The 18,411-nt window shown below is 40.1% G+C and overlaps 1 protein-coding gene across 3 annotated transcripts in view; it reads right to left on the minus strand.

Moving 5' to 3' along the window:
- Window positions 1–842: 842 nt before the first annotated feature.
- LOC129744605 (PRL-1 phosphatase-like) overlaps window positions 843–18,411 on the minus strand; it is a 61,238-nt gene continuing 43,669 nt past the window's right edge. For 2 of the 3 annotated variants that reach the window (XM_055737222.1, XM_055737221.1), the window contains exons 3-6: window positions 16,738–17,732; window positions 6,059–6,225; window positions 5,840–5,983; window positions 843–5,770 (exon numbers count right to left, since the gene is read on the minus strand). In XM_055737222.1, the coding sequence (XP_055593197.1) occupies window positions 5,659–5,770; window positions 5,840–5,983; window positions 6,059–6,225; window positions 16,738–16,860 (546 nt within the window). In that variant the 5' untranslated portion in view covers window positions 16,861–17,732 and the 3' untranslated portion in view covers window positions 843–5,658. The remainder of the gene's footprint in view (window positions 5,771–5,839; window positions 5,984–6,058; window positions 6,226–16,737; window positions 17,733–18,411) is intronic. The other variant, XM_055737223.1, reaches the window with a different exon arrangement.

Below are 18,411 nucleotides of genomic sequence, written 5' to 3' on the forward strand. Positions count from 1 at the left end.
AGTTGTTTTCATCTATTTGCTATATATGTTTGTTGTATATAGTGTGGTTGTTTTCTTTCATTTTCATATCGCGAGATGTGTGGATTTCGATTTGTTTATTTATGAGAAAAACGCTCTTGTTTTCATTCATTTGTTATTTTCTTGCTAGCTTAAATTGCGACTACATATGTTTGTATGTATGTTTTATTAATGAATATGAAGATGTGGGTGTTTATGAGATGCTTATAGGTGAGAGGGCGCGATGGTTGATGGCGATTGACTTGGTTTTTTATTTTTTTCTTTTATGTTTTCGATTCTTCTCTCTCACTCTGTCCCTCTCCCGCGGAAGGGAAATGTTGGAACATGCGTGTTTTTGTTGTTCGTTTCTTGTCTTCGTGCGGTTTCCTGCGCGCGGCAACATAAGCAATTGTGCGCAACGAACTACCAGGATGGAGGTTTTGGCTCAGTTCAGTGAAACAACTTCCTCCTCCAGTTAACCAATATGGCGCGCCTAAATAAGTGAAGGATCTCTCTGCAGGGATTTCGGTTTATTCTACTTTCTTCCGAACACAGTCGCTTTCTCCCACCCATCGGGATTCGCAAACCGTTGCTCAACACAACACCCTGCTCGCTATCTACCCGGTCTCTCCTCTCCGGTGGCCCTGCAAAATGCAGAAGGAATTCGAAAACGAATTTTCCTTTTTCACCGTTTTCACTTCGTATCTGTTATTTTTTAATTTTTGCCTAGAAGAAAAATGATTTTCAGCACATTCATTTATAGGATGATCATGCTCCTTCCCTTATTCTGGTGGATTGGTTCAGTTATTTCGTTTAATATATGTTTTAATAACTCTTTAAATGTATGTTTTTGTTTCATAATTATTTGGATGTACACCAAAATAGAGGTTTCTAAAACATGGATTTTCGTTTCGTCGTAGTGATTTTTGTTTATATTGTTTTGGAAATTGCCTAACATTTGTGTAGTAGCGGTCTAAAACAGTTCACAGCTTTGTTAACGATTACGGTTTTAACCTTCCCATGCCGTTCGCAAAATATCCGTTTCGGGGAAATTTGAGTTGTAGTTTGATTTCGTTCTCCTGACTGTAAATGTTAACCGATTTTAATGATATTATATTCATTGTGTAGGTAATTTGTTCTCATTACTCAAAATTTTAAAATAAAGTCGATATGTATTACCAAGTTAACAGAAACTGGTTCAGAAAGTAAAAAGTCCGAAAAATCAATTTTATTTTTAAAATGCTCATAACTTTTGACAGCTTTTCTGTATTTAAGTGTTTCATTGATGTTTGAAATCGTCAAGAATCCATCTTTCCGACAGTGTATAGATATGTTGGGGTCCAATGAAAGTTTTGACCGCTATCTCAGATCTTCCGGTAGAAAAAAAATCTAACTTAAAAAAACGATATCCAATTTTTGCTTTGCTTAGCTGTATTTCATTTTCCAATGAACCGATTTTCAAAACTCAAATTTCAATTTTTTGACGTTAATTTGATCATTATTTTCATAGAACATACTTGGTCAGTCAAAATTCCAAGTTCTTCAGTATATTGGAATGAAGATAAGAGATTTTAAATGTGCGCTTCGGGTCATATTGACCCGAACGGCATGGGAAGGTTAAAATAATTGTTTATCAAGCAGAAGGAATCTTTGGCCCATAGTCACATAACTGAACACACATACAGCTTCGAAAAGTGAGTTTTTCCTGCGTCAACCTATGAAAGATTCTTATGATAAAATCGCAGTTCTCCGAGTTCCTTACACAAAAAAACATAAATTCTCAAATTTTAAAACGACAATAATTTGTCGATGGAATTGAAATAAGTGTCGCACAGACACGTGGGAACTTTCGTAATAATACATGTGGCAGTTATGTAATTATGGTCAGCTAACGAATACGAAATTTTAAAGAGTGGTTTCAAAATTTCACCTTCTGCAAAAGTATGAAAGGTCTCCTGATCTGTTTTTAAACTTTTAAGAAAGCTTCATCTCTGAAAAAAGTTGATAAAATCAGAAAACCGAAAAGTTCGGATTCATTTGGAACCGAGTAGTAAACTACAATAAACACTAATATTACTACTTTTCTCCTCGTCTTGTCCAGTTCTCTACGCGTGTAAAATGTGATGGAGAGATATTAGTGGGTCAAGTGTAAAGTGTTCAAATCAGTGACAACGAGCTGTGGTACGGCCGACTTTCAGGCGCATAATCGCTTCATATTTTTAGAATCCGACCGAAAGATGTCGCTCCTTTGCACATTGATTCGTTCGCAGCAGAAAGTTTTCTGATGATGTGGAAAAGAGTTTCGCGTTTTGTTTGCTTCGGAAGATCATTGAGGACCACGAAAAAGAATGGGGACACTGGAAAGTGAGCTTTCCAACAACGACCATCGGAAAAAAGCCGTTCAAACGTCAGGTGAATAGGACTGAATCGTCGAGATTGGAAAATGATTAATTGTCGTTTTTCCGTAAGTTGATTTTAAATTTCAAGAATTATTGCTTCTGAGATGAGGAAAATTATCTCGCGCGAGATTTGCTGAATGTTTTTCCGAAGGCGGACAACCTGCTCCGAAAGATGAATCTATTTCCTTGAACGGAGAAAAGATTTGTTTTATTTTTTTTTTTTTTTTTGGTGTAGAAAAGTTTCACGTTTCTGAGTTTGCAACAGAAAATTGGTGATTGGACGTGACACAAAGAGTTACGTACAATACTCGCAGAAATAAGAGAATTTCAATGTTTATGGCAGAAAATAATCGGACCATTTCTTAATCAAATGCACAGCGCGAAGTATGTAATTCCTGTAACTAGATGTCTCTGATTGAAATGTAACCAAGATATCAATAGGTCAGTTCAATAACAAAGTCCAACAGCTTCCAGAACAATTCTGGTTTTCCGAATCAAAATTTAAATGAAATTGAACAATAATACATTCAGGAATGTTCTTACAGAAGGTTTCCAAATAAGTGTCTCTCTTCCTGTCACAAAACATTCACCTTTCTTGTCCGACTCAGAAACTGTTTGGTTTTCCTATAAGGGTCACTTTGAGATCTTTGAACAATATGTCTTTTCTTTTTCTAATCCTTTTTTTAGTCCTTTGTGTCCGAGAGTTCAATAAATATGTAAATATGTTTGTAGATCCAAAGATAAATGGGCTTTCGTCATTATTGCTGATCAATAATTTAGAAGTTAGTTTCTTTGTTACCTTCCGTTAATAAATTACTGAAGGCAAATCTGGACTCTCTTTGAATGGCTGTACGATACCATTCTGCGAATACAGCAGATTTGGTCACTGGGAAATCTATTGTTGTCGTAAATCAGCTGCATTTCGCTGAATTTTGACATACAATGCACTTGTTTTTTTGAATTAGCTGACATACAAAACGAAAAGATCAATTTTTTTTAACATCCTAAACGTTCGGCCACTTATAGTAAGTCAACATTCACATGCAAGGATCAATTCGAATTTCTTGGTTATTTTGGTTTACTTTTAATCTTTTTATTCGTCTATATACTTATTAGTTGTTGTTTTTGTTGATGTTCATCTTGTTGTTTTAAATATATTTCTCTCCCCGATACTCTCTCAATCAATATGCTGATATCGTCTATGAATATGATGTTTTTTACTTTCGATTAGATAAAAATACGCTTCGTTTAGATAGGTTGCAACCGTTTGATTGTTTGGTTTTATCTTTCCTTTCATCACGGGAGCAAAGCACATCAATATCAGAATACGGAATATGTGTGTCGTCAATCGAATAGAGATCAGTAAAGTGAAAAATAATCGTTGACCTAAGCGAATTTTGAAAACGGAACATTCACACTGTTTATTCTCTCGGAAATATCGGATAAATCCTGAACCCATTAGAAGTCACATCAACCTGTCCCGCCTAGTTTTTATGTAAAGTCAGTTCTCGGGAGTGTTTCTCGAGTGCGACTTTCTTGGGTCCTATCTCAGGCAAAACCGATCATTTTCACCTGACATGAAAAGTTTGAAACAGAAAAGCTGCGAGGGGGCTTCGACTTATTGTAAGTATACATACTTCTTCTATGTTTTTATGTATATGTTAACTAAATGAATTGTACTAGGTTATAAATATTTCGTTCTAATTTCCTTTTAACTAGAAGTCAGCCAGCTTTTCTGAATGCTGGACAATAAATTGGGCTATTGTGTTTGTTTTTCGTTGGTATTAAGAATATTTGGTGTTGACGAAACCAACGCATTGTGTCGGTTTTGTTGAATGTTTCCGAAATAAATATCAGAGCTGTAAATTTAAACTTATCCCGGTAGCAAATGGTGCTTAGATACAAGCTGATACCGTTTTTTATTAGCTAAGTTACCAACTGCAAAGCTTTTAACTGAACACTTTTGATTTATTTGTCGAGGAACATCATTACTGCGTCAATCGAATTACTTAAACTGATTGTATCTGCTAAATAATATTGCGTTGAAATTCTGCAAACTTTGGCGAATTCCTATGAGCTGACGGATAATGATAGAAATCGTCTAAAATTTAACACTTCTTTAATAAAGACAAATTCTTGTTGAAACTATCAGCTCAAGAAAAGTTTACAATCTTGTTTCGGAAAACTAAAATCGATTGCGGCATTATTATTCTTCATAATCGTTTAAACAAAATGTGATCTAAACCGAAAAAAAAACGATTTACTACTAGGTATTCAAAATTGCTCGAATAACTCCGACTGGTCAAAAATTTATCAGAAAACTTGCCACAATCGTGAAAACAAACCCTACGTTACAAAGTATTCGTACAGCAATTGTAAAATAAAGCTTTATCTATGGAATCGAAAGCCCCCTTTCAGCGTTGTGGTTTCAATTTCAAACCATTTCCTTGCCTTTCTCAGGCTCACATGATTCAAGTCCCGTTGTAAGTTTGCGCTAAGTAAATAAATAAGATAGTGTATGTGGTGATCCAGACCAGTGTGCTGTCAGTTTGCTCGTTTGTGGTTGCTGTTTCATTTGTTGGGTTTTAAAAAAGTGATCATGCTTCTTCCAGTTTCAATAATTCATATACTCGTACAATAATGGGATAAGCATTTGTTTATCTTGGTTTATTTGTTTTTTACTAGTTTTCTTTAATATATTCAATTATTTTATTTAGTTGGATTTCTTCTGTTTAGATTTAGTGTTACGTGTATAATTTTCCTTATAAGTTTCACTTGACTCCCCTTTCGGTTTTGCTTTTCACTTTGCAAGTGGTTGCTGTCAGTTTGTTAATGTATGTTTGCGTGTTTTCCTTCGGGTTGTGTTTCTTCCCTTAACCGACAGCTCTAACGACGTCAATCTTATTCTCGATCGTGTTACCTACTTTCAACTGACCAACCATATCGGTAAAGAAGCTGCCGATCTCTGACTTTTTTTCCCGAAACATTCACCTCGTAACCGAACAGACTTACAGACCGTTTCGCTTCTCCTATTTAAGTCTAGAATTATAGGTATGTTTTGCTCTTCTCAAGGACCCGGATCTAACGATTATTGGAACGATTCGCGCTATGCTGGCTCCATCTGGGAAAAGACTAGCGCGCGTCCTGCACAATTTGCTTCTTTTCTTAACACACTCTGTCTGCTATCGGCTTTCTTTTTCGTTTTCTTAAAGATTTTCTTTGTTTAAAATGAACACTTTAACTGGTGGGATTTTTGATAGTTTTATTGCACGCAGCACGAATTCTTGTGACCATTTTTGTGCTTTAGTCGTGACTTGGGCTTATACTTCTCTAAGTATGACAGCTGTTTGGCATTGATAGCACCTCTCCTCTTGCTGCAAATGAAAGAGAAAACCAAATTAAGTCAAACGGTCTTCTAACGGCTTCGCAACACATGGACTTACTCCCGAATCAGTTCGACGGCCGCCTCATACTTCAAACCGAGTTCGATCAACGCCAGCGCTACCAGAACCGGTGCCCGGCCGAGTCCAGCCACGCAATGCACGGCCACGCACGCCTCCGTATCCTCGTGGAATCTGTAAAGAAAGCTACCACTTTACATTCACGCAAAGACCTCTAGGGAAACGCATCGGAATCTCTTCGCGACCGATCGGGGTACTTACTTTTGCTTCAAAATTTCAAACCACTCGTCGACGATGTTCTGCGGCGGGAAGGTGCCATCCTCGAAGGCCAGGTCCCGCACCACGATGCCCTGGCTGGCCAGCTCCTCGATCTTGTAGCTGGGCTCGCAGACGCGAACCACCACCACCACGTTGTGCTTCTTAAGCTCCTGCAAGAAGGAACGAAAATTTGGAATATTAGATTTTTTTTGCTGTTTAAATACAAATGTTAGTAAACAATTAACTTAAGCCTTGAAAGCTTCTGGTAAACATTTGTCAGTACTATTTAAGATAAGCTTTCTATTTAAAAATCTTAGCTTACAAAAAATAACATTGAACCTCCCACGAGAACATTTTGGGTGACGGCATTCCTCTAAATTTAAGACTGAGACCAAAAGAAAACCCGATATCCGATGAGATGGCCCTAGCTCGGGCCAAGTCCGAAGCTTTCAAAGACACTTGCGGAGGATATCTCTAGGGACAAGACACAAGCCAAGTGCTATTTCTGCACGAACCAGATTTCACTTCAGCTAAGAGAAGGTTCTCCCGAAACTAGAACGCAGATTAATGCATTGAGCCTTCCGATAGAGAAGATAATCACCTCACTTGGACGCAGGTAACTACAGGAGTGCTAGTCAGAGTGTTAGAGAGACATCGCTTAACAATACAGAGTTGCATAGAGTGCGACCATGCATAAATAGATTCAAATAGAAGAGGTATATTCATTGATTCGGGCAACCAAGTGGTACGTCGCGTACCCCAGAGATCCACTACGCCGAAAGTGTTGCCATATCTTTGTATATTAACTCGTAGCATCGGGCACACTCTACTCGAAAGTCCCCCGACGCCTATGGGATCACTATAGTTAGGTTGTTCTTTTACGCAGCACGAAAGAAGCTAACTGCAGCAACCGACAGACCGCCTGGTTTCTTCAAAAGGACTTGTTACGCTCAACCTTAGTTGTTAGCACTACCGATATGCGGAAGAATCCAGTCGACTCGGACTCAGCCAGCTCTACTTTTTTGGTGCCTTCAATCATCATTTAGGACTCCCTGAGTTCAGCGACCTTGCGCCAGATTAACAGAGTGGTGGACGAATACGGTCGTACGCTGGACCTCTGCTTTGCCAACTATGGATCTCGTTTAACGACCATCGAATTCGTTCCAGCATCGCTTGTTAAAATAGTCCCACATCACCCTGCTCAATTGGCATCGCTAGCCTGAACGCTATTGTAGAAAAACTAGCAACCTTCTACCACGACTTCAAAAACGCTAACTTTGACGACATCTCTGATTTGATCTATCAAATCCCAATGCTGCCGCTGAAACCTTCTCACATACTCTGAATTATGTAATCGATCGCCACGTTCCAAAACGCTCTAGCGGTGGAAATATGCGAATTCTCTAGGTCACAACTGAACTGCTACGACTAAAGACGGCAATAGGTGTGCCCTTCGGAAATACAACGTAACCTCAAGTCTTGCACGAAATCGTTTTGGAAACACGTAAATAGTCAGCAGAAAGAACCTGGTATACCTTCATGCGTGTTTCTGGAATCGGCGATCTCTTCACACAACAATTACGGTGCAATCTCTGCCTTAAGTTCAATTGCCAAACTATTTGAATTGGTAGTCTGACAAGTAACTTGCAAACGTTAACTTCTTTTTTGTTGCCAATTCTCAAACAGATGCTATCTATACCGATATGTCCGCTGCATTCGACAAGGCGAACTATGAAATTGCCATCGGAAAACTCGAACGCTTAGGGTTCTGTGGTACTATACTCGGCGGATTCCGCTAGTTTCTTAACTGGCTGTAAATTGATTGTTCGAACGGGTGACACCTTTTCCAGGCAGTTCCCTGCCACCTGCGATGTGCCCTAAGGTCGTCATCTAAGACCGATTATTTTCCTAATTAAAAATTTCAACGACGTGTTGTCACTCCTCGACGGCCCCAAACTATTCGCTGATTGGTGCGACATTAAATGATTGCCATTAATCCGCAGAAAATGTGCAGTCATAAGCTTTTCTCGTAAGCGGCAGCAGCTTTTAATTGCGGAGTACTTCCTTCGAGACGAACCCATCGCACGTGTGAACCATATTAACGATCTTGGCGTAATCTTAGATCAGCGTCTGAGATTCAAGGCACACACCAACTACGTGAACTACTTACATCTAGGAGTCTCAGTTTCATTTTTAGAGTGGCGAAGGACTTCAAGGACGTGTATTGCCTGAAAAGCTAATACTGCAGCATTGTTCGTTCCATCCTTCAATACGCATCGCAGTCTGGTGCCCCTTCTACCAGAACGGTGTCGATCGGCTCGAGGCTACTCAGCGACGATTCTTGCGATACTGCCTTAGACACCTGAACTGGCGGACCCTTTTCGCTTGTCTAGCTACGAAAATCGATGCCGCCTCATAGAAATTGATACCCTTCAAGCCCGCAGACATGCAACATGTGCGTCATTCTTCGCCGATCTCCTGATATCACGAATCGATTTTCCAACGTTACTGAACAATTGCGGAGCTAACAGTGCCCTCACCGGTGCAATGCGATCGTTCAACCGTTTTTCGGAGCATTATTTTTGTGTTCGACGTTTCGAGAGATGTTTTCCGAAGAAAATTGATGAGGGACTTGAAAACCCCATATTAGACTTGTTTTGGTTTTAATTTTAATTTTAAGTAATCATTTGGATCAATATGTGATCCGTTGATCAGAAATAAATAACCTTAAAGTTTGCCTTGAAGTTCAACAACAAGTTGGCAATCTTTGTATCAAAAGTTCTCTTCCACAAAATAACCAAATCTGAAGAACCAGAGTTGTGATAGCCAAGATGTTCTATTTTAATATTCACATCTATATATAGATGGAAAATTCTTATTATAATTTTCATAAGATGCATCTTATGAACCGCTTTTTAGAGTGTAAAATAATGTTTCATAAGAGTCTTATGAAATTCTTTCAATTTTCATACGATGTTCTTATGAAAAATAGAAGAAACGGCATTGTGAAAAAATAATGAACATATTCATTCATAGCATCAGTTTTTTTCATCATCTAACAGTACGAAACAATCGCCAGTTCATAGTTATTATAGTTTTCCTTCAATGTTAAATGTTATTGCTATCTCCGGAATGGTAAGTCCGATTTGATGTTTTTGGTATGAACGTTTAATATATTAGTAAACAAAAATACATTATTTCTTTACTTTTCAGCAAGCTGATCGCCAAAAAACGAAAGGTCGAAGATTAAGATGCGGCAAAAAAAAACTGATGGAGCCGTCTGTTGGTGCACTGCTGATGGTGACCATTAAGAATTTAGTTTTAAACAAATTTGGCAAACAATAAAGTGAATGTTTTCAGCATGAAATAACTAGATTTTTTCTTATTAGAAAGTGATTTACTGTTTCCATAAGAGTCTCTTATGAAAAGCAACAACCTCTCATTGAAGTAGGCGTTCATCTTCAGAATTCATTCGCGTCATAAGACAATCTTATGAATTTCATAAATTTTTCTTATGGCGCCACTTCATAAGAGAATCTTATGGCATACATAATAGTATTTTTCTGAGTGTAGTGTTTAGGGCAATCGGGGAACATCATCACATCATGGCCATCACCCTAGAAGACAAAATCTACTGGAAGTGGTGGAATGGGTCAACATATACATACGTTACCATACCCTAACACATCGAAGGGTTTGAAACTATTTGGAACCTCGGTATCGACGAGAGAAACATCGTCACGTATGGAAGTATGAAAGTCACACTGCGACAATAGCTTCAAAAAATACCTTGAACATCAAGTCCATACAATCGTATTCATCGACTGTATTCAAGACCTCAAACGACTCGATCGACTATGACGACCTATGGAAAATTATGGAACAGTAAGGCTTTCTCGGGACGTTGACCAGTCGAGACTGAGCAAGGCAATGACAGATAGAATCCAGTGCTGTTTTGAGTTTAATCGAATCCCGAGGGAGCTTCAACAAGGCGATGGTATTTCTGCATGGTGTTTAGCGTGGTGTTCACGTCAACGAGCAATGGGTGTAGTGCGAGGCACGATATTCTACATATCCAGTCAGCTTGTCCACTTTGCCGATGACATAGAAGTGCTCCGTTTTTTAATGATATTTGCTTTAATCGGTAGATCATCTGAGGTGGAGGAGATCTACCGCGAGCTGAAATGCGAAGCCGAAATGACTGTTTTAAAAATCAAAACGTCAAATACGAATTTCACACTGGACTGCAAGTCCGGAACCGACCGATCCCGTCTATGTGGCAGCAACAACGCCACGTTAGATGGGAAGGAGCCAGAAGTTGTCGTCGAATTTTTCCATCTCGGCTCTCTGAAGATAGCGGACAATGGCACCTTCCGTGAGATCCGAATCGTATAATTAGCGGAGGTCGTGCTAACTAGTGTAGGAAGGAATGACCCTGGTTATTTTTTGTTTGTTTATTCAATCAGCAGGCCAAGTATAGGTCCAAATGATGACTTAAAATTAAAATGAATATTAGACGAAATTCACATCTAACTAACGATTATTATAACTTAAAGCTTTTTTCGGAAAACATCCCTCGATACGCCAAAGTCGAAGAGCTCGGAAAAGCGGTTGAACGTTTTCATAACACTGATGACAGCACTTTTGGCCCCAAAGTTGTTCAATAGAATGGGTACATACAGTTGAAGGTTTTGGTTTTTTCAGGCCATGAGGTCTCACACTAACAGGAATAGCTTCCAGTAGCGTAGGACAATCGATTCGCGATGTCAGTAGATCGACGTCGTAAGAGGCTCGGGTTGCATTTCTACGGGCTTGAAGAGTATCCATGTCTATGAGACGACATCGATGTTCGTAGCTTGGCAAGAGAAACGGGTCTTGGGTATTCGAAGATGGATCGAACTTTGCTGCAATATAGGCTCTTCAGACAGTACATGTCCTTGAAGTGCTTGGCCCCATGAAATAATAATCCGAGGCTTCTAGAAGATTTATCGACGACGTAGTTCGTATGTGTTTTGAACTCCAGCTCACGGTCGAGTATTACGCCCAGATCATTGATGTGGTCTACTCGTGGACTTGTGGACTTATCTCCTAAGAAGTACTCCGCGCTAAAAGGTTGCCGCCTACGTGAGAAACTGATGACTGAACATTTTACTGCGACAAAGAGGAAGGCAGTTGATGTCGCACCACTGTGCAAATAGATTCAACTGGTTCAATGTCGTCCTGACCATTTATGGTGTAGAACAGTTTAAGATCATCAGCATAACATAACATACAAGTTTCGGGCCGTCTAGGAGTGAGAGCACATCGTTAAGATAGATTAAGAAGATAATCGGTCCTAGGTGACTAGCTTGGGGCACACCGGAGGAGGCAAAGAACTGGCTGGAGAGAGAGTCTCCTGCGCGAACTGTCAATTTGCGTCCAGTGAAGTAACTGCGGAACCAGCCAAGTAGGGGTCCACAGCTTACCTATGGCAATATCGTGATTCACCTTATCAAGTGCTGCTAACAAATCGGTATACATGGCGTCAGTTTTCGACTTTGCAGCAAACACTTTCGTGCACCTAGGAGGTGAAGGTCAACTGGTTAGTTGGCGTGGAGCGTTTGGGCATAAAACCGTGCTGATCGATTGCAAAATTTTGCTTACAGTACGAGAAAATCGGATCCCTGACGACTAAGTCGAACAGTGTGAAGATTGCACATAAAGCGGAGATTCCTCTATAGTTGTTGATATCTCTCCGATCCCCCTAGAGAGAATTTTTGAGTTTGTCGCTGCTTTAGATATGACTGAATCCTCTACTTCAATCGTGCCTATGCAGGAGCCAAGTGGCGAAACATTTTTAACAGCTTGCTCCACATATTCTGGGGATGTTGAAGCAGTAGCAAAGGTACTCGAGAATTTTTGAGCGAAAATAGATCTCCGATTCCGTAATCAGAGTTTGCAGTGTTGCCATCCAGAAACATTTGAGTTGGAAACGATTTTTGGTTGAACTTGAGGTTACGTTGTACACAGAAAAGATAATTTTGGTAACAACGTTTACTGGCTTTTTTATAAGCGGAGTTCAGTCTTCGATATACATCCTTAGCTTGGAAGGTTTTCAGTTTATGGTGATTTCTAAGGGCACAACTCTTCGCCGTCTTCAGTCGACGCAGTTCTTTCGTAAGGGGGACCAGGGAGTCCGCAAATTCTCGAATGTCGTGCCCTTTGGCACGTGGCAGTCGATAACGTAATTTAAGATATGCTAGGTTTCAGCCGCAGCATTGGGACTCAATATTTAGATCGAGTTCAGATTCCCAGTCGACGGTGACCAGCATATGGGAGATGATATCGAAATCTGCTTTCTTGAAGTCGAGATGGAAAGGTGCTAGTTTTTCGACAGAAGCATACAATCCAGTGACCTCGAGCGAGACCAGCAAAGCGGGATGATGTTGGTTTGCCCTAACAAACGAAGCAGGAGCTGTTCGACCATCGATCACGATACCCGTAGCTAACGAAGCAGAATCCAACGGCCATTTTCGTTTGTAACTCTGTTAATTTGACGCAACGTTGCCGTACTCAGGGAGTCTAGTCTAGTATGATGGTGCTGAGAATGTAGAGCGCACAGGATCCGGATACAAAAAGCTACCATGGTTGGGGCACCACTTAAAACCGGGCATGTTGAATTCATCAATGACGAGAATATCGTCTTCGGGGGCGCAGAAAGAGCTCACTTTGGATATGCAGCGAGAAAATGACTCCGATATTACGATATCTGGACAGATGGTCTTCACAAATCGAGGTAGAATGCCGTGAAACGTAGTAAATCGGAATTGATCTCTAATCCTCTAAGGAAAGCTTCGCCGCAGTTCGGGTTAGACCCAAGAAAAGTAGCTTAGTGAACTTTAAGCAGTGCTTTAAGGCTTAGTGTAAATCATTAGCCGACCTATTGCATTATTCCTAATTGCAAACTATTAGGATTCTTAGAAATATTCACCGTCGGGTTGAACAACTACTCTAAACACATCATGTTGAGATTCGTCTCATCGAAGCAATCGATGAAATGAATAACAACACACGCATGGTGTTGTTATTAGAAATAAACAGTTAGGAAATGTTTGATCGTCAAACAGTGCGTTTCTCTCCTTTCCACTCCGAAAGTGCTCCCTATCTTCAGGTTATGGGCCCAGCACGTGTGCAAAGGAGGAGAAGAAAGGAATCTGTAGTGGTGTCCAGCCAGCAAGAAGCCAATGGGAGGACAAGTCAGCGCCGGGAATCCAGAGGAATGTCGTCGATCCAGAACCGTGTGAGGTTGTCGGACCAGGAGCCTGGTAGGTCGTCAGGCCGGGAAGCCAGCTGGAGGTCGGCAAGTCAGGAGACACGGGAGGGAGGTCGTCGGACAGGTGCTTTGAAAAGTCGTTATTCCGGAAGGTCGTGAAGTTGGAGGCCAGGTGGTGAGCCGTGAGAAACGGCATCGGTAGCAAGAAGGGTGTCGGGCCAGACGGAAGTTGGTCTTCGAGAGATCCGCAGGAAGGTTGTCATCGAGTGGGCCGAAGGATGGTCGTCGAGCGAAAGCAGAAGAGGGTCGGTAAGCTGAAGGCGATGGTCGTGGTCCGGCACAGGGCTTTGCTGAGCGGTGAACTGCGTGTGTTGAGGAGGAATGTTGAGATTCATCTCATCGAAGCAATCGATGAGATGAATAACAACACACTCATGGTGGTGTTATTAGAAATAAACAGTTAGGAAATATTTGATCGTCAAACAGTGCGTTTCTCTCTTTTTCACTCCGAAAGTGCTCCCTATCTAACATATCAGAGGTCTTGCTCATGATAGATCAAGGGTAACAGTACCGTTGATCTCGTGAGAACTCCGCGCGCTTATTTTAAGGGATGCTAGGTTGACCTTTTCTCAGTGTATTTTGCAGTGGAATTTCAACGCGAGTAAAGCCGTCGAAATCTATGGCAAAGAATCCATTTTTCGTCAATATAGAGCTATGAGAACTATCCGCAGTCCTCAACGAGGATCACCCTTATTCTCGTTTACGACGTATCTGTCGTTCGTTCGAACGGATACTTTCGATCGAATTCGGAAAAGGTATTCTTGTTTTCGTTCGAATGCGATACTTTCGGTTTTGGTGTTACCAGATGAAGTAAGAAATTTCGAAGCCCAGAGATCTGTCAATCATCTATCAAAATCACGTGTCAAGCATGTAAACAAATGTTTTTCTTTGTAATGTTGTGAAAATTTGGCCGAATCAGATGGAAAGTTCGAGGCAACGTCGGGCTGGTCTTCAAGTTCCGGTCAGTCGAATTCATCGGCGCATTTATGCAGAACGAGCCGGAGCCGGGTGAAGCGATGCTTGATCGGAAACGCCGTACGGGACCACATAACTTAAGAATCGTCATTTGTCAACTAAAGTTGGCTATTCGGAATGATGCCATGATGCGGAGCTGGCTAGCGCCTGGCGGGCTGGACCGAACCGAATAAACCGGGAAAATCCAACATCAGCTGCAGCAGCCGCGACCGGTCGAGATTGGGGCTGCTTCTGAGGAGCCGCTCCGACGAAGGAGGGATAAGTTTCATGGCGAAACTCCGAAACAAACAATTGAAAATTTAGTTTAAATAAAAATGACTTCCTCGAATCTTACATTTTTGTTTTGCAAAATTGCTCCAGAAAAATGGCATAATTTTACCCTCCTTTTGAAACCACCACAAATTTCCAATATGATTAAATCTTCGATGTGTCGTGAGATGCTACGTTCTCTCGAGGAAACTTTTGCTCAGAAGTTTGCTGACAAAAGCAAAATACTTTCTCAGCACAGCATACTGCTACAAGGAGTACAGTCTAAAGAATATCAACCTTTAATGGATCGACAAAAGTGTGGTAAGTACTTAACTTTTGGAATATTTGACCACATAAGTTTTACTCATAGGCGAGTAGCAGAACTAGCAACGCGACAATTTGTTTCAGCGGAGCCAGTTAACACGATAATCGATCGACTAACAATGTTATCAAGTTTATTTCACTAGACAAAATTAGCATTGATTTGTGCAATCACAATTACAAATCATTTAAATTATTATTTTAAGTTCTTTATTTTATTCAAAATTTGACAAAAATAAGTATTCGAATTGACTAATTGACTTTTGTGTTTTGACTATGGGTGATAATTCAACCTATGTTTTTCTTGATTATTTCCAGTCAGAGAACATCTAATCGAATTGGATAAGTATTAGTTGCTGTCTATTTCTGATATCATGTTCAAATGATTATTTATTTCTTTTCATAGTTCCAAAGCTCTGAATAAACTTGTATACATACTGGTTTAGTTATACATACATGCATATTAACTTTTATCCTTTCAGATACGTATCCTTTTAAAACAAAACACCATTCAAATTTTTATAATTCATTCATATAATCATATTAATCAGACTTTGTGAGTAATTTTCCTTACGGCCATATTCTATCGTTTGGGGTAGGGATTTTTTAGAGGGAATGCATCTAGGGATAACCTGAAGAAACTATTGCAAGCGGAGTGGGTTGCCAACCATTGTACGTTTCTGAGGGTTGGATGCCTTCCTTCGACGAACCATCGGCCGTGGAAGCCCTAGAATTTAATTCGAAGGCCAAGCCACACAGACATAGGCAGGACCTTGCTACCGATGGGGGAACCATACATACATACATACATACCACAAATTTCATATACTGGAAAACATGTCTGCAACAATTCGATCAAATCTAATAATTATGAACAATTTTTTTTTATTTGAACCACAGCCTAAACGGGCCCCTTTTGCAATTTCGTAACTTATTTTTTCCATTTTTGGCTCTTTCAACGAATTCCGTTCGCAGCATCTGCATTAAATTCCACCAATTGTTTTAAACGATCATCATTCGCAGCAATAGACTCGCGTTTGTCAGTCCATAGAAAAAATACTTTCGATCGAAAACAGGAATGCAGTTTTTTGTTCGTACGAACGATGTCCGAAAGATCGAGCGGCTCTCATTCGTTCGAACGAAAACAAGAATGCAAAATTGCAAAACTTTCGAACGAATGCCATTCGATCGAAAACAAGAATAAGGGTCGATATTAGGAACTAGGCCGATCTAGGATCTTGGAACAGTTTCATTTAGGAACTCTCTGCTTAAACGTTGCTAACTGTCGAAGCTAATTGTGATGGCTCAGTTTAGAATTTAAAAAAAACTGTGAAGCAACATTGACGTTGTTCTGACTTGAATTTTTGTCAAATTGTTATTCCAAATTCCTTTTCTAAGTTCTAAATTACAAGCAATGAAACAGAATTTTGATTCAAAAATGAAGTTTGGATTCAATAATAACAATATGCATCCATAATCTGGTTTAAAAAAAAAAATGAGCAGATCATTAATACTAGGTCACTACCACATTCCGGTATGTTATAAATTAAGCCAGAACCGAAAACTAATGTGTATCCCAAAATAGGTATTGCAAAATTCCATAAATCTTATCTTCACACACGAGTCGTCCTAATGCATTCTACTGATAAGCACCAGAAGACAAAAAAAAGCAAGAATATTCATTCGCAGATAACGGGCCCATGTATCAATATTAAATTAGCAGTGTGTTCTGTGTGTCTCAGTTATTTTTTTGTAGATAAACCCAACCAACCATTTAACCCACACAGTTAGGTACCGAAGTAACGTTATAGGAAGTGCCACTTACCGCAATATAGGAGTGGATATTGTGATCCGATGGACGGTCGGTGATCAGGAACTTCATGCCCTTAAACTCGATCCGGGCCGGAGCAGGTCGAATGTCCTTCTGACGCATGATGACGGTTGTCATTAATCGTTGTCCGCCGCCTCGAAAGTTAGTTGTTGCCGATCCCTGCTGCTGCTGAAGCTGAAGGGTCCGCAGTGGCTGCCGCAAATTGTCCCCTCTCGGTCGCTCGCTTACGGATGCCGCTGCCGTCGTTGTAGCTGCTTTGATGACTTTGTGGGGTTAGATAGATAGATATCCTCGCCTTGTTTTCCTTTCTGGATCCTGAATTACGATGATAACACACCGGCCCTACTGGATGCTTGTTCAAAAACCGAAATTGGCAAAAATCCAACAAGCCCCACGGAATAGCTTCTACCTTCCTTACGACGCACACAAGATTAAAATCAAATTCTTAAAACAAATAAGCTGTATACTATATCACAAATTATAGAACAATTCGATAGATTATTTTCCACTGTTTTGCTTCGGTACGCTTTTCTCGGTTCGATTTCACGAAATCTAAGTCAGATGGGATCACTCTTATTTCACTTCGGAACACCAAATTGCGTCGGAATTTTTGCACCACAGAATCTCGGATCTGCCCAGGCAGCCACGATATCACACAGTTCTCCGGATGATTTTTGATGGGTTCGGAGCAGGAGATCGGTCTTATCTGCTGGTGCGCTTCCAAGATGAATCCCTTCCGATCTCTCGAGACGGAGAATATCTCGTTCGTTCTCGTGTGTCAACAATCGGAACAACAGTGATGATGATGGTGATGAATCAACTGTCACAGCAAAAGTTCTCTGCCTCAGTGTCGGGATCTCGATATAGAACTGGGTTCAGTACAGTACAGCTGATGGCTTTTCCTCAGTTTATCTTTATCCTTCGGCTGCCTTCCTTATTGTGACGATCGCTTCCCGTTTCTTGTCGTTGTGTGTCAAATTTGGGATTACCTGCAATGGGAAAAACAAAACCATCAGAAAAGGTTGATTATTGGAAGTGGGACAGGTAAAAGTATGATGCCATTAGAAGAACCTGTTTTTAGAAGCAGTTTCTGGTTTTTTTTTTTAATAGTTCTACCAAATTTGCGTCACCAAAGTTGATAATTTTACAATTATGGCCTCCTTTTCGACGCGTTGATTTATGCGGAACATGAAAAGATTGAGAAAAATTACTGGGTATCTTATCTGTTTGCCTTAATTCAATAAACAAAAAAGGTGAAACGGTTCACCCTAATTCAGCTGATTAAACCTGTAGGTACCTACATTTTTTGTACCGACCTATCGTATTCTTGTCTTTTAAGGGATTTTTGAACTTCTTATTATATTAGAAGAATTTAAAAAATCTTCCGAGAATTTTGTGATTTTGTATATGGCATGGCATTGAATGAAAAAAAAATGCTAAATCTAAAAATATAAGACTTCAATTTCTCTGAAGGGCAGGGCTGGATTAAGCCCGGGGCAATTCCTATGAATATATTTGAATATATTCAACCGTCATTGGAATAAATTGAACAAAACCTTGTATGCAATAAAATTACATCTTAATTGACCAAAATCGAGAAATCGAATTATTTCAGATCAAAAATTTGTTAAAATCACGAATATGATAGGTAAAAACGATCCCATCTTC

Source organism: Uranotaenia lowii, chromosome 2, assembly GCF_029784155.1.
Source record: "Uranotaenia lowii strain MFRU-FL chromosome 2, ASM2978415v1, whole genome shotgun sequence".
Lineage (NCBI taxonomy): Eukaryota > Metazoa > Arthropoda > Insecta > Diptera > Culicidae > Uranotaenia > Uranotaenia lowii.